The 15,648-nt window shown below is 37.7% G+C and overlaps 1 protein-coding gene across 2 annotated transcripts in view; it reads right to left on the bottom strand.

Moving 5' to 3' along the window:
* dnr1 (E3 ubiquitin-protein ligase defense repressor 1) overlaps positions 1-15,648 on the bottom strand; it is a 126,306-nt gene that overhangs the window by 38,825 nt on the left and 71,833 nt on the right. For both annotated transcript variants that reach the window (XM_090377549.1, XM_090377550.1), the window contains exon 2: positions 9,985-10,175. In XM_090377549.1, the coding sequence (XP_090233675.1) occupies positions 9,985-10,175 (191 nt within the window). The remainder of the gene's footprint in view (positions 1-9,984; positions 10,176-15,648) is intronic.

The following is a 15,648-nucleotide window of genomic DNA, read 5'->3' as shown; positions in this document are numbered from 1 at the left end:
TTCAATATAACAGCTCGTCTCGCGCCAGTTTCTGTTAATCATGACTGACAACTGTTGTCAATCAAAGTATTATTATTGACAGCCGCAGCCGGATTTAACGAGGTACAGTTGCTCCAGGGGATCCCCAAGGTCACGGGGGAAACCCGCGACTTTATTTTTAAACACCTCTGAAAATATGTGCTAGGAGTTACAATTCTCAAATCCGTCACTGATGACAGATATTGCCATGACTTCCGAGTTTTTTTTTTTTTTCTATAATCCATTATGGGTAAAACTATTATTCAATAACCCCATTAAATAGCCTTATTAAATAAGGTCAGGTTGCCTAAAATAGGACAATTAGTATTTTAATTAAGCATTTAGGAGACAATGTCACGTGGATGCTTATGTTGTGAAGTGAATATCATATGGAAGTGACGACCATTTAAATACCTAAGCTTATTCAAGTAACCTAACTTTAATTAAATAAGATTAGGTTAAAAAAAAAAAAAAAAACTTTGTAACCAAGTAAGGTTTAATATGCGTTACTTGTCAGTAATGGCAATTTAATTGACAACAGTTGCTAGTCACGATTAGAAGAAAGCAACGAAAGACGAAAATCATATGAAAAGACTGTCAAGCTATCGTAAGGAAGTTACAGGAAAGTTGCCAACGAGTTGTCTGTTTTCCTTTGCTTGTCTTTTGCCACAAAGTGGTTATAATTTTTCTGTTGTTATAGTTTGGTGTGCTACATTCAAGATTTAAATCGTATTCGCCATGATCTTTGTTCAGAAAGAGCCTTTTTTCTAGGATCCTGCGGTATCAAGGATCACAACTGACGTAAGCAATAAGTTAAGGATGCGAAACCCAGAATTTAAGGGGCATTCGGATCGGAACCTTCTGGGGTAGAAAGACCATAATATAAACGTTAAAAGTTGCAGTATTAGTAGCATCAGCGATTAAAACCAAATTGCTCCGTATATAGTGTCGGTAAATTGCGTGTTTTGTGGTCAATTTTCTCTTTGCTGGACGAAAAACCCGAGTTTCCGGGAGAAGAAAACTATACTACACCCTCGCCCGAGACCGACTAACTCAGCCACACTGTGCAAAAGACGCATAAAAATTTCTCACCTCATCGACGGGTTTGTTTGTTTGTTATTTGGTTTTTAGGAGCAATATGGCCTTAGTTGCTAATGCTCCTAAAAACCAAATAACAACATTTGGTTTTTAGGAGCATTAGCAACTAAGGCCATATTGCTCCGAGGTTATGAGGTGGTCATTCCTTGACCTTTCTGCATCCTCCGTATTTGGTGGGCACGGGCTCGAACCCCGGTCTAATCAAGAGGCGTGTGCTACGCACTGCTGCTCGTGCCCACCTGGCTACGGAGGCGCCTCATCGACGGGACTTGAACTCAGGTCTTTACAACGCGGTGCAGGGAAGCCGGGGATCCTACCAACTGTGTGCTACCCACGAAGGCATTATAGATTCCATTGATAAATTTATTTATAGTAGAATCTCGAAAACTATTGAAAAGTTCCGACTATACAGAGTACATATCCTCAAATAAATAAATAAAATAGTGTTAAAAATAGCACATTGTAAAATCTACTTGAATTATAAAAAAAAAAAAAAATCAAAAAGTTTCTTTATAAATTAACATTAAAAATTTTTTGGCTCGTTTTTGCTGCTGAAAAATCATGACAACTTTTCCAGTTTATCAGTTCTTCCTGCTTTTCTATGTAATTTTTTATTTATTTTTTTTATTTGAGCATATAGAATCTTTAATTGCAGCAATGATAGACATACAATTAGTCCCGTCACGGCATGGTGGTGCCAGGGGTTGAGCATATATATATATATATATATATATATATATATATATATATATGCCATTCGATTATTCCCATTCTGGCAGTCCACCAGGCTGCTCAAAGTTTCCGTACTCGATGCTATCTACCATCTCATCCTGGACTTCGCTGTTCGTCAGCAGCTTTCTTCATGACTTTATTAGATATTCAGATGGTTCCGGCCATTTGAAACAGATTAGTTATCCGGAATTGGGATCATGATTCAGCTATCCAGTATATGAAGGGCGTTTGAAACGTTCATGGCCTGAGCAGCACAGTTAGTACAACTGCCGTTTTCTCCCACGCAGGGTGGAGAAGACACCAGAGTTCAAATCCGGTCGATGACGTGAGTCATTTTCACGTTGCTGAGTTAGTCGGTCTCAGGCGGGACTAGTATGGTTTTCCTCCGGAAACTTGGGCTTTTCGTACAGCAAAACAGCAAACAGACCACAGAACATACAATTTACAAACATAACATATACGGCGCAATATGGCCAAAGTCGCTGATCCGTCTAAAACTCTACAATCACCCCCAACCAACCTGAGTATAAAAGGGTAGTGGTACAAGGATAAAATTTTCTGTACATATAACATCTCAAAAAGTAAGCCATCAAGTTTCTTGCAGTTTCAATAGCACCATTTTTTTAATTACAGGTCCTGAAGTCAACAAAGTTGTGTGTGAATGAGCAAATTTGGACAAAAATCAGTCACCGTGCAGTCATCCAATATTTGTAAAAAAAGGGACTAACATCAAAGGCAATTCATGAGGATATGGTTACGGCATTGGGGGAGGATGCTCCTTCCTATTCTATAGTTAAGAAGTGGGCAGTAGATTTTAAACGAGGACGAGAGAGAGCCTAGAAGATGATCCACGCTGTGGAAAGCCTGCAACGTCCATCACACCAGAAGTTGTTGACAGTGTGCATGATCTCGTGATGAATGATCGACGAGTGACAGTTTGGCACATGGGCATCTCACCTGAAGGTGTGTACCACATAATAACAGAGGTTCTCGCTTTGCAAAAGGTATCAGCACGATGGGTCCCAAAGTTGTTGACAGCAGATCAAAAATGCACAAGAGTTGTAAGGTTCATGACCATGGATGAGACGTGGATCCATCACTTTCAGCCAGAGACTAAGGAGAAGTCCAAAACACAGCTCTTCTCCCCCTCTAAAGAAAGCCATGTTGATTCCTTCTGCTGGCAAGGTGATGGCATCAGTTTTTTTTGTATGCTGATGGAGTATTGCTAGTGGATTACCTTCAGAAAGGCCAGACGGTCACAGGGGAATATTACGCAGACCTTGAGGTATTTTTGTAAAAACATGAGAAAAACGCGGAGAAAAACTGAGCAAAGATGTCTTGTATTACCAGGCCAAAGCGCCTGCTCACAATTCTGTCATTGCGATGGCTGCACTGCATAAATGCGGATTTCAAATCTTGGACCTTGTCCCATATTCACCAGAACTAGCACCGTCGGATTTAACTATTTCCTAATTAAAAAAAAAAAAAAAAAAACACACCTAACTGGCATCCATTTTTCCTACCTAGAGCGACGTTATTGCCGCAGTGGATGCTTTTCTGAGAACCAAGAGAAAACTTTCTTCGTAGCTGGAACCAACGAACTGCAACATCGGTGGCAAAAGTGTACCGACTCCAAAGGGGACTATGTTGAAAGTTAACAACACGTTACCTGACTCTTCAAATAAACCACTCATACTTAAGCCACAAAGTTTTCAAACGCCCCTCGTGGAACAGTCTTCCCATTAATTTTCTTCGAGTAGCGGACGATACTGTTTTCATTCGCTGTTTCTTCAAGTAACGACTCCAACAACGTTCGTCTATATTTTAATTTTTAAGATTCTAAAACGTTTACCCTAGTCCATGGGATGTACCACACTGGTAACATTAACATAGCACGTATACTGTCATTAGTTAATTTTTCATTTGAATTGGAAGGTGTACTGTCTAGTATCTTACTTATCAACAGTCTCATGAGTAAGGTTTCCCTCCTTTAAAAACTTCTCTATTTTTGAAACTAATTCTTAATTAAAAAAATAGAAAAAAAAAAAGTTTGAGCTTATGGGTGTTAAATCTTTTGTGTGTGTGTGTGTGATCCGGAGTTGCTGTTTCTTGGTGAGACGCTATCCTATCACAAATGTACAGTACAGTACAGTATGTAAAATTTTCATTTGTCTAACCGGTCTACTGTAGCAGTAAAGTCACTTTACCATATTGAAGTTGTTTCTTGAAATTAAGTGTTTTGTCTTGGAGCACTGGTCCTGTGATCGGACTTCTCTTTAAATCTCTGCTGTAAGAACCAAAAGAACAAATCATCGCTGGTTTTTTTCCGTATTCAACTTCATAATTTTTTGGGGAAATTGAGGTATCTTCCGAGAACCATCAAGATGGTTCTCGGAATGATGTCTGTTTCAATGCCAGTCCCCAACAGTAACTTCTCCTTTACCTAATTGTGATGCCAACATTTTTAAGGTTTCTCCTTGTCCAACTTTTTAAAGCTTCGAGCTTAACCTCCGCCGAAAGGTGTTTTTTTTTATCACCCTTATTATGGCACGTTACAAAAACAAAACAGCTATAATAAACAAGATGAACATCTGACAGGCACGTGCAAACCTAATGACTCACGCACCTCAACTGAATTCTATTTTTACAGGGGGAAACCGGCTGACCAGTGAAAGTGACCTTGACTGCAGTAATCACTTCTGACTAAATGGAAACTCGAAAGACCGGGACTCGAACTACAGGTGCGAGGAAGCTAGGCGCCTAGCATCTTTTGCCCTTTACTAATACTAATTTTGCTAAGCTTGCAGGATCTAGGATAAATTTTTTTAGCTAAAATGGAGTCCTCGGGTGATTAAAGCCCGAGGACTCCATTTTAGCTTTTATTCAGAATTCGTGTTTACGCTGATATGCATCACTACACCAACAAGTGTCTACTATAAAAAACACTTCGTTTTTTATAGCTATAGAAGGAGGGGGGGGGGGAAACTGTATATAGCTTAGAGGAAATCCTAAGGGAAAGTTGGTCATTCCATTACTCTATCTATTCTGGAACAAGATGGCCAAGAACAACGTTGAAGTGGATGCTTTTTACCTTGATAAGCTCCAAAATACCTTTCGAAGGGATAAGAGGAAGCAATTTTTTAATCCTAGTCGAAGGCAGCGCATGGGGTAAAAACAAAACCATGACCTAGATACACAAACCACACAGCTAGCGACTATCATATAATCGAGAAGCTATTTCTTATTTTTGATTTATTAAGACCAGGTGGTGAATGGGGAAAGAAGCTGTTCCCTACATCTTTTTGCTTAGCTAGCGGTGGGGAAGGAGGATAAAGATTTCACTCACAAAGTGAGCAGCGCGATCTTGAACATCTTAACTTTTCACAAAGTGGCTCAAGTGGCTATTTCGTGAAAAGTTCGTTTTCTGTTATTGATTTATTAAATATATAAATGAATTCATTTCAATATATTAAGAATACCTACGAGAAATACTGAAACGAAGTCAACAATGCAAACTGGATCACACATTATTGATTAAACGACTAAAAGCAAGATCAACAAACATTTTCCAATATATTTCAAATTGGTCCTTGTGCATACACAAAAACATTCTTTCATGGATGTGGTATGGATCGAAATTCTTCCGAATAGATTTGAAAACAAAGGGAAAGAAAGACTAGTAAGAAACTTCAATAACATTGAATAATTATAATAATAACCAGCGATTCAGAACTCTGCCAAACTTTGCGGGAATATTGGTGATCAATATAACAACGAGCTAATGATGCCATCAATGCCAACGTTCTTATGAATACCAGTCCAAAGATACCTGCTTGCTGACGGCCGGCGTCTGGTTTCACTGGGTGGACTTGTAAAGATGAGGAATAAGCTCCCAAGTTCAACCAACGATCCATGTTGCTGGCCACTCATAGGGTCTGCAGGACTGTATCCACGGCAGCTCTCCAGGTCATTGCAGGTGTCCTCCCATTCGACCTGTATGCAGTTTTCCGCGGCCTGGTGTTTCAGAATCAAAATGAGAATTCCAACCAAGATCTTGGATATAGAGCTCAACCTAAGGCACAGAAGACCAGCTGCTATAACGAATTAGTTAACATCTGGCAGACCCGATGGGACACGTCCCTGTCGAGACTGTCGCCAGGCAATTTCTCCCAAATGCGCGTCCTCTAAGCCCGTACAGTCATGGCTCTCGCTCACCTTAGAAACATCCTATCTGGTTACAGGCCATGACTCTATGAATATATTTCTGTACCAACTAGGACTCTCACAGACCGATCTCTGCCTTTGCGGAGCGAAAGAAAGTCGGAGGCACTGGCTCCTTGAGTGCGCCTATATGAAAATTTGTGGCAAAACTTTGTGGGCTCCACTCAGATCATTGAAAATCACTTGGAGCTATTATTGAACACGCCAGAGAACCTTACCGCACTGAAGAACTTCTCTGACGGAGTGTTTGCGCGCATAAAAACCACACAGACATCCACAGCCCACCGGCTGAAACCAGAATAGTGACTAAAGAGCAATGAAAAAAAAAAAAAAAAAAATTCTCCACTCACACGTTCTGCACTCTTGTATAGCTGGAAACTTTTTTTTTTGCTTTGTTCGCAACACGGGAATTACTTTTATTTTAATTTATTTATTATTATGTTTTTTTTTTACCATCGCTGGGATTTATTTTTTTCTTCTCTGGAGTGGGCCCCCAGAAGAATCTGGCCCACCTTTTGGCAACATCGGGGGGGGGGGGAAATCAATCTCGAATTGAGACAGTACGAGCTCCATTGGGACTGGCCTACCTTCCCGTGGTGTGGACGAGTACCTGGAATCACCTCTCCAGGTGACTGGTGCTTCTGTGTAGCCAAGCGGCCAGAACATAACAGAACACACCACCGATACTACTCACGTATTTGGCACATTTACAGTGGTACTGTTCTTCACAGAGATACGAGGAGGAATTGAACTAACATTCTAGAAGCCGCCACTTACAAAAACACATGTCCAACATGCTTGCTGAATTAAAACTTTCTGAATTAGCACTGAATTGAACTACCTGTTATTCACTTAGTACAAGCAAATGATGGCATCAATGCCAAATGTTAGGCTACTGAAAGAATACTGTTACCAATTTTCTGATTGGGGCCACTGTGAATACTTTGTTTTATAATAATGTCCACTGATGGCTTCAAGAAGCGGGATTCATTGGCTGGAATCAGCAGAGTGGTCTCCAAGGAACCAATGTGCAACATCAAGAAAACATTGCGCGCGCGCGTGTAGTAGCTTATGCCAAATCAACTTGCACTCAAAGAAGCCGTAAACATTTTGGGACATCGCAAAGTTTCTTTTGGCATAAGCTTTAATAAAGCAGAACTGCCCTACATACATGTTAAACTCTTAGTGACGGTAGCTGTGTACATTTTTGTTGCTAACTTCTCACGTTTTGTTGATGAACGGTGCAATTAGCATTATCTAACCATATTCCAACATTAGCATCTAAACGAATATAATAGTAATAGGCACCCATAATCTGTTCCTGCATGTTGTACTATCAACTGATTACCGACGTACACGCCAAGTTTCTTGAGAATATGCTTTCTTTCTTTCTTCAAACGAAAGAGTGCCACTCTTTGCAAACGCTGTTATATGAAAACTTCCCTCAGTGGTGAAGGAGAATCGGCTCTTCCTAACTAAATCCATTGCATTTCTATTTGTGAGGAACCTCCTTAAAGCAACTGGGATATACAGGAATGAGCTGTTGGTTCACGATGAGTTGTAGAGATAAGACTTCATCCCACAAAACTTCACTGTTTATAAGAATCACATGTTTCATGAAGACAGATAAACATTCAACCTGAAGGTGGAAAAAAAAAAAAAAAAAAAGGTGGTTGTGAGCAATAATAAAAAAAAAAAAAAAAAAAGATGTAATAAATAAATGGAAAGGATGAGCACTTCTTATCTGATTAATAAAATTTCTGCAAATTGCAGCGGCTGGAAACTAGGCACCTGCGAGGTGATCTGATTGAGGTGTATAAGGCCTCGAATGGGTTGAACACGCTGAATTCTGATGGGATTCTTCCTCTTGCTCAGATTACAAACTTAAGGGGGCATAAACTCAAATTGAGGAAAGACAGTTATAGAATAGATGTGCGGAAATTTGCCTTTAGCCAGTGGGTGGTTAATTGCTGGAACAAACTTTCATCTGGCGTTGTGGAAGTTGATGGCTTAAATAAATTCAAGTAGGAACTGGACAAACATTTAATGGAATGGTTGTGGGATTTTTTTTTTTTTTTTTTATTGCTGATGGTACATAAGCTCATACGCTTGCTTTCTTGCATCACATGCCTATTACTATTACTTGATTTGCATCCATGTTTCAAAAAACATTTATTTTTTTAATAATGTAATAAGTTTGAATTCCTTGAAACAATAAATCACGTGGGAGGATTCTTGCACACATAAATCAGCCGCTCGCTGGGACTCTTTGGAAGATAAATCAGAAATCAATATGTGGGTGCCCACTTACTGATTTTTTCCTTGAGACCCTGACAGCCTAAATCCGTCCCTGAAGATTCAATAAATAAAAGCATGATTGCACATTTATGAATGAGACTGCAATCTTTTCTTTGTTATCAAGTTTCCTCAACTCTAACAACAAAAGATCCAATGGAGTTATCGTATTATTGTTCACCATAGTGAAGGGTAGTCTCAAATGTCACTACCCTTCACAGTACACAAGTAATTTTACACCAACACTTGTACTCACTGGTATAATAGTATGCTGTTCCGAAAACAAAATGCTTCATTTCAGTTTCTCCCTTTTTTTTAAAGGTTTTTGACCTATATATTTGCCCTTTAAACCAAAGGTTTACTACAATATAAATAAGTTAATAATATATCTTGAATACAATGTTTAAGTTAATTAAAATTTCTCCATTCTTATCAGAAGCTATTCACAAATTATCAGGCCTGATGTACCCGAGTAGTCACTGGAAAGAGTGCATTAAGAAACGCTCTTTGAAGGAACCGTGGTTCAAGTTCGCATGACTGCTAAATACGATTAAGAATTGTATTCACGATTTATTGTAAATTCTTCTGACTGTGCCGGAGTTTAAACACGGACGTGCAATATATATATTTATATTTTATTTTAATAAAAAGAAACTTTGAACTTTAAGCTCCTCTCCTGTGACCAATTGGAAAAAAATTGGCAACCAAAACGCTCAATTTGTCAACAAAAATAAGATTATTATATATCACAGCCATTTTCCTCTTCTTCTCGCCGCTATTTTGGAAGGGGGACCCTGTTCTAAAGTTTACCGATTATATTTTTTGCGAAAAGTTTATCCAACATATGCCATCATTATACGCTACTTTTCATTAGTTCTGCATTCGGACATCACGATTAATTACATTGTGCACGAATTTGTAATGGGTATTGATTTTTAATCTAGTTTTTTTTTTTTTTTTCTGGAAAAATCAGCCGCTTTTAAAAAGTAAAATTATTAAACCGATTTCGATACTTCTATTCAAGTAAACCAATACTTTATATTAAAAAAAATCTGTTGCCTTCTAGATGGGAGGACAGGGTCGGCCCGAGGTATATTGGCGAACTGGACGAGAAGATATTCCTGCGTCCCCTTCCAGATCGGAAAAATTAAGAAGGCGTTTTAATTGGGTTAATAGTGTTTTGCTAGAGGAAAAGTTAAAAAGGCAAATGTAAACACACACAAAAAAAAAAGACAACCAGAATATTTATGTTTTGTCATATTAAATCGTTTTTCCCCTTTCACGAAGCATATGCACCCTCTCAAACCTTCGATATCCCCCAATGTCATGCGCTCCGGGCGACCGCCTGGAGCTCGAGAGGCATTCAAACAACCGTACTTCCCCGCCTGTAACATTTTAAGACTTGCGTTACGTAATTTGTGAATGACTCCTTACCGGTTCTGGTGAGACATTCAACCTTTGAAGAATCCAAAAATCTGCTTTTAACTTTTTAAAATTTTATTTTCGCAAAATAACACATTTCCAGTGGAAAGACGCACCAAAATAGTTGTTTCTTGGTATAACGACTAAAAACTTAGTTTTTATTTATTATTATTATTATTTTTTTTTTTCCCTGATTACCTGGTAATATCCTGTAGTAGCAGATGAGGTGGAACAAAAAATTTAACTCTCAATTGAAGTCGATAAGGGGGTGGACCGGACAGCTGACGCCGTAGTTGGTTTCTCATATTCAACCACAATCCTTCTCCGTGTTGTCCTGTGTGCTGAAGTCCAAAATAGTCCACTTCAATGATACCCAGCATCTGGCATACCTGAAATTGCGAGGAAGATATACGTGACTTTTCTTTGGTTTACTTCGCGGGCTTGTAAAAGATATAATTTCAAACATTTCCCTTGACCAATGACATGCTATTGGTCAAGGTCAGAGATATACAGGAATGTACATACCGTTGACTAGAAGTGACAAGACAAATGAAACATTATGCTAATAATTTTTTTCCAATTTTTCATATTCCCTCTATATCTTACGGGAAAATAACACTAACAGTGACGCGTTAAGTATGTAACGCGATAGAATTAACTTTGAGCTCCGTCGTAACCATTTCACAAACAATATCACACTACTCGTGAAAACACACACGTGTCAAGGACGGATCTGGCTTTCACGTTTTGGGGAGAGAGGGGGGTAGAAGGATAACACAAATTATTCTGTTTACAGATTGTGACGATATAACATTCTTTTGGAATAATCTAGGAACTGATTATTCCCCCCCCCTAAAAATCTTTTATTTGTATACAGGGTGTCTCAAAAAAAAAAAAAAAAAATGTATACACATTTTATCAGCCCATAATTCTGTAACGTCTTTTCTTTTTTCAGGTGAAAATTTGCCTTAGAAAGGTATGACAGACCGAAATTTTGAACGAAAATTTGTACCGAAGTGGTACTGGAAATGTGAAAACGTAGATGAAGTCCATAAAACGTAGATGAAGTCCATAAATAGTGGAGAAATGAATGGTCCAATCAAACCCTTGGATGATAATCCACACCACAATGTAAGACCCGGTAAATTTACATGCCTATCCACAGTAACCTGTGGATTATCTGTTGATCAGTAAGTACAATTGTGAAGGTGATGAAACAACATTCAACTTGAATGCTGCTTCATCACTCCAAACGATCTTATTGACAAACAGTGGGTCCACTCACAAAATTCAACCCTACGTACGATCAGTATCATCTTCGTTCAGGACAATCTTGGGATGTAGCTTTTGAATTTTGCACGCTCTAAAATGCGATGAACATTTAATTTTGCGATTACTGTTTCACGAGCAGTTTGTCGGACAGCTTTTCTTGATGATCGTAGGAACCGTTGTAGCACCTCTTCTAATTTCCTGGGACCCATAGATGTTCGAGGTCTTCCAGATCGTTGCTTGTGTACATTTTGCACAGTACCATCAGTTTCAAATTTATCGCAGATACGTGAAATTGTAATTAGCGTTGTAGGTTCTGTTTGAAATTCATTTCTGCACTGTCTCTGGACTTCATTTACGTTTTCACATTTCCAGTACTAATTTTCGTTATTCAAACGTAAGTTTGCATTATCCATTTCCAAGGACAATTTTCACTGGAAAAAAGAAAAAACGTAGAGTTATGGGCTGATAAAGTGTGTAAAGAATTTTTTTTTTTTTTTTTTTTTGGGCACCCTGTATATATATCGTAATCGTAGCATTCTCATATGAGTATTTGCTATTATTAATACTTTTTAAAATAAGAAATAATCCAGATTACAATTTTATAAGACTGTCTGAATAACACGAAATTGATAAAAAAATATATACATATATCTTTAAAGGCCTCTTTTGCTATAGATATAACTTTACGGGCTGTATTTTTCTACCCATAGTTGTGTTTCATGCCACTGATGTCCTTCAAAGTATGTATATCATGCTATGAGAGGGGGAAAAAATTAAATATATATGTGTATATATATTGAATATAAAATAAAACAAAAATTGAACGCAAAGGGAAAACTAGTATGGGGGGGGATATGTTCCAGTGTACTTAATAAGCGACAAAGGCTTGTCCTCATAAGGCTAAACAAGCTGACGAATTCCTTGAAAGGATACTGACCGAACTGTGACCTGCGCACTGCCTAGATGCATTCCCACTGAGTATGTTCTGGTTACTACGAGCTAAGATGACGCCTCATATGTAGCAAAGTGCCTGTGCCATCTCCTGTGTTACTCTATAAGCATGGACGATAGTAATTTTTGAAAGAATTTATCAGCGCATCGATAGAAACAATACAGTGCTAGTAGCTATCTTGTCTTACTAACACGATATGTTCATGGGGTGGTTGTATAAATCACAGCTGTTTTAACATAGTGTTAGTAAATACCTTAACAAAATTTGGCGATAATTTAACGATTGAGTTACACTGAATTAACTCAATTGAAATAATTAACATTATCAAACATTCATGTCAGAAACTGCACAGCCATATTTGTAATTTCTTCTGCTTGTCCTTTTAGACAAAATGCTTCATTTAAAACGATAATTTCATCAATTGCATCTTTTGCACCGTCCACCGCATTCCATTAACAATCCATCTTGATAAAGGCAATAGTACACTTTACCGAAATAACCCCCCCCCCCCCCCAACAAGAAGCAGTTAAAGATTTGACCTTCAGCGATAAAGGAAGTCTGATGGAAATTATGACTCACTTACTCTTTATACAACATAGTTCTGTTCAAGGTTAGACATTGAAAAACTGGTTTCGGTTTTCAGGCTGATTAATGATTTTGACGTTTGGCTATATGAAACAAAGGCATCTGTAAAATGAAAGGCCGAATTTCAGTGGTAGTTTCCATTCGAGGAAATAAGGATTGCACAACCTCGAACACGTAATCTCGTTAAATCACGACATTCCTAAAAATCAGTTTAACAATACCTTGGCTCCTTATGCTAGCGTGCGTGCTAAAGAGAGGATGAAGGAAAACGGAATTAGAGCAATGAAATCAAGATTAAACCTTATTCGTGCATGAAAGTTTATATTCGAAATGATTTTCCTTTGTAGAACAAGCAAGGAATTCAATTGTAGATTAACCTAGAGTTTCTCTTGGCACGGGAGGAGCACAAGAGGTAAAGGGAGAAAAACAAAAGTTTCACTCAGAGGAGGGGAAGGGAAAAGAATATCTATACACTTGTTCATGCCTGTCATGTTGCCAAAGCGAAAAACCAGTTTGAAACCCACACACATCATTGTTCTAATTCTAATGCCCTGATAGTGTTTAACGAACCATATCAAATGTCGGAGACATATCAAGAAGTTACAATACTACGCTATTGGTTTCATTATATACATTTTCTTAATATTACCCATTTTGTGTGGGGGAGGGGGATGTAGAAGGAAACTGAAAGTAAAATATGGCAGGAAATGCTTAGAAAGCAGACAGAATTTAAAACGATTATATAATTGACCGAGTTTTCCATTCTACGGAAACCAGCTGAAGTAGAGCATATTCATATTAATTTCTATACGCGATTTGGCGATAAATTATAGTATAGAGGAAGGTTAAAATGCTTCCTTGCAAGTAATAGTACTCACATATTTCTATTAATAAATAACGTCTTCCTTTTATACACCAAAGCTACCAGTGGAACTTAGAGACGACCTTAGTCTTTTACTGGAATAATGAAAAAAAATAAAAAAAGATCTGTTGAGGAAAGATGCAAATTATAGAAATATATTGCAAATTATGAAAGCAAGTGTACAGCGGGAATGGGTGAAGACACTTTCCAAGCACTTTCTGCAATTTCCAAGAAAAAAAAAAAAAGAAGAAAATAATACAAACTTTTGATGTGGCAGATATTTCAAAGCTGTGGTAGATCAAGAACAATTACAAATAAATCTAACAGCGATAATACAGGGGAAGTCATTCTAACAAGTGCATTAGATTCGAATCCTAATACGGCCAAATTAGACCAAATCCTCAAAGATTTGCAGAAAAGCTTCCTGCAATGAGTGACGATGGTTGCAATTTTCCCAACCAACCTACTGGAAATACGGAGATATATTTTTAAAAAGCTACATTTATTTCATAATTCAGGTACAAAGAAACCACATAAATACACTTTTTAATACGACCACCTCCAGCCTTTATAATCATCATTACTCATTCTAGCATGAAATCATTTATTTGGAAGTTTCACTTATTTTTGGGCATGGAACCATACAAATCACCTCTTTCGTTGCACGATCCATTTTTTTGGGAGCCTTTCCTTACAGATATCCCACAGATTTTTAATGGGATTGAAGTCAGGTTTTTCCAGGTCATTCCAAGAACTTTGTTTCCTCTAAAAAAAAAAAAAAATTCCAAGATTGTTTTGGATGAATTCGGGAAGCAAAGTCCTGCTGAAATATGGAATTTCCACCTGCATTTAGCTTATTCAATTCTGCTAATACTTTTGTTGCTAAACTGTTCATGTATTTGTCACTATTCATCATCCCATCAAAAGGTACAAGGGATACGATACCTTGATACAAAAAACAACCCCTAAACATAATTTTAATAGGGTATTTAGTAGTCTGTTGTGTATGCTTAGCAGATATGCTTTCTCCATCTAACCTCCGTGTGTTAAGATTTATTCCCTGAACCTCAAAAATGGCTTTAATCAGAAAAGATATTTTCTCCAATGTTTTTCAGTCCAGATTTTATGCCTGTTGGTCTAGTTCAGGCTCTTTTTTTTTTTTTCCCTCATAGCTTGAGCCAAAAGTTGCTTTTTGGCTTACGAGCAATTCGACCAACATCTAAAAGTCCGCAACGGACTGTTGAATCATATATTTTCACACTAGTTGCAAACAACTACTTTTGTAAGTCGGAACTGGTCGGAACAACTCCTAAGGGTAAGCTGGACGTCAGTTTTAGTTGTTTTTCTTTTATTTACACATCGGCCTTTTCTTTGAAGTGAAATTGAACCTATCTCAATGTTTCAACCTGATTATTTTGTTAACAGCTCCCAAACATTATGCCGTTCTGCTATCTCCCACTCAGTTAGGGTTCATGTATGGTTACAATCTTAAACCGTTTTCTTTTCAATCAGGGCCACCCTTAAGTCCCAACAAGATCGGGTGTCCCAACTTTAATACTTGTAATCGGGTTCCCTCTCACCTAAAATTGGCCTTGATAAAAAACAGTGCATTGTAAATTTATTTATTTTGTTAAAAAATCACACAAGTATTGCCGGATTAGTGTTACGATAAAAAAATAATAATAATAAAATAAAATTGTGTAGACACCTTAAAGTAAAATTTCATGCATACGCACTGGTATTTGATGGGATAGGGGCTATACTAAACACTGGAAAATAAACATTACTCATTTCCATAAATGAGTGTATAAACTTCTGAACGAAACCCCGAACGTCCTTGCTGACGTTAGCGTGTACTGTATTTTTATGACTGTTGGCAGATCTACAAGAAGCGTTGAGAGGTGTGCAATAATCCTCTATTATTAAGCATGAGCCTATCTAACATTAAGATTACCTGTAATTCTCCTTTCTCTGAATGAAAACTTACGTGGTAATACTCGTGTCAATGACAGTCTTTCATTGACAAATTGCCACCATTTTGACTGTTCAATATTACAAACACGCGAGATCGGGAGGTGGGGGAGAGGCAGACGAACTTTTGCAATTTAAAATTCTAAATAATATTTGAATACTTAAATATTCTTTAACTTTCCCAAAATGATGATTTAAGGATTGCAACGATGGTATCTTT

Source organism: Mastigoproctus giganteus, chromosome 7 (assembly GCF_048544385.1).
Source record: "Mastigoproctus giganteus isolate SK-2022 chromosome 7, ASM4854438v1, whole genome shotgun sequence".
Taxonomy (NCBI): Eukaryota; Metazoa; Arthropoda; class Arachnida; order Uropygi; family Thelyphonidae; genus Mastigoproctus; species Mastigoproctus giganteus.
The sequence above is the reverse complement of the archived record's forward strand: the minus strand, read 5'-3'. Positions and strand labels throughout refer to the sequence as shown.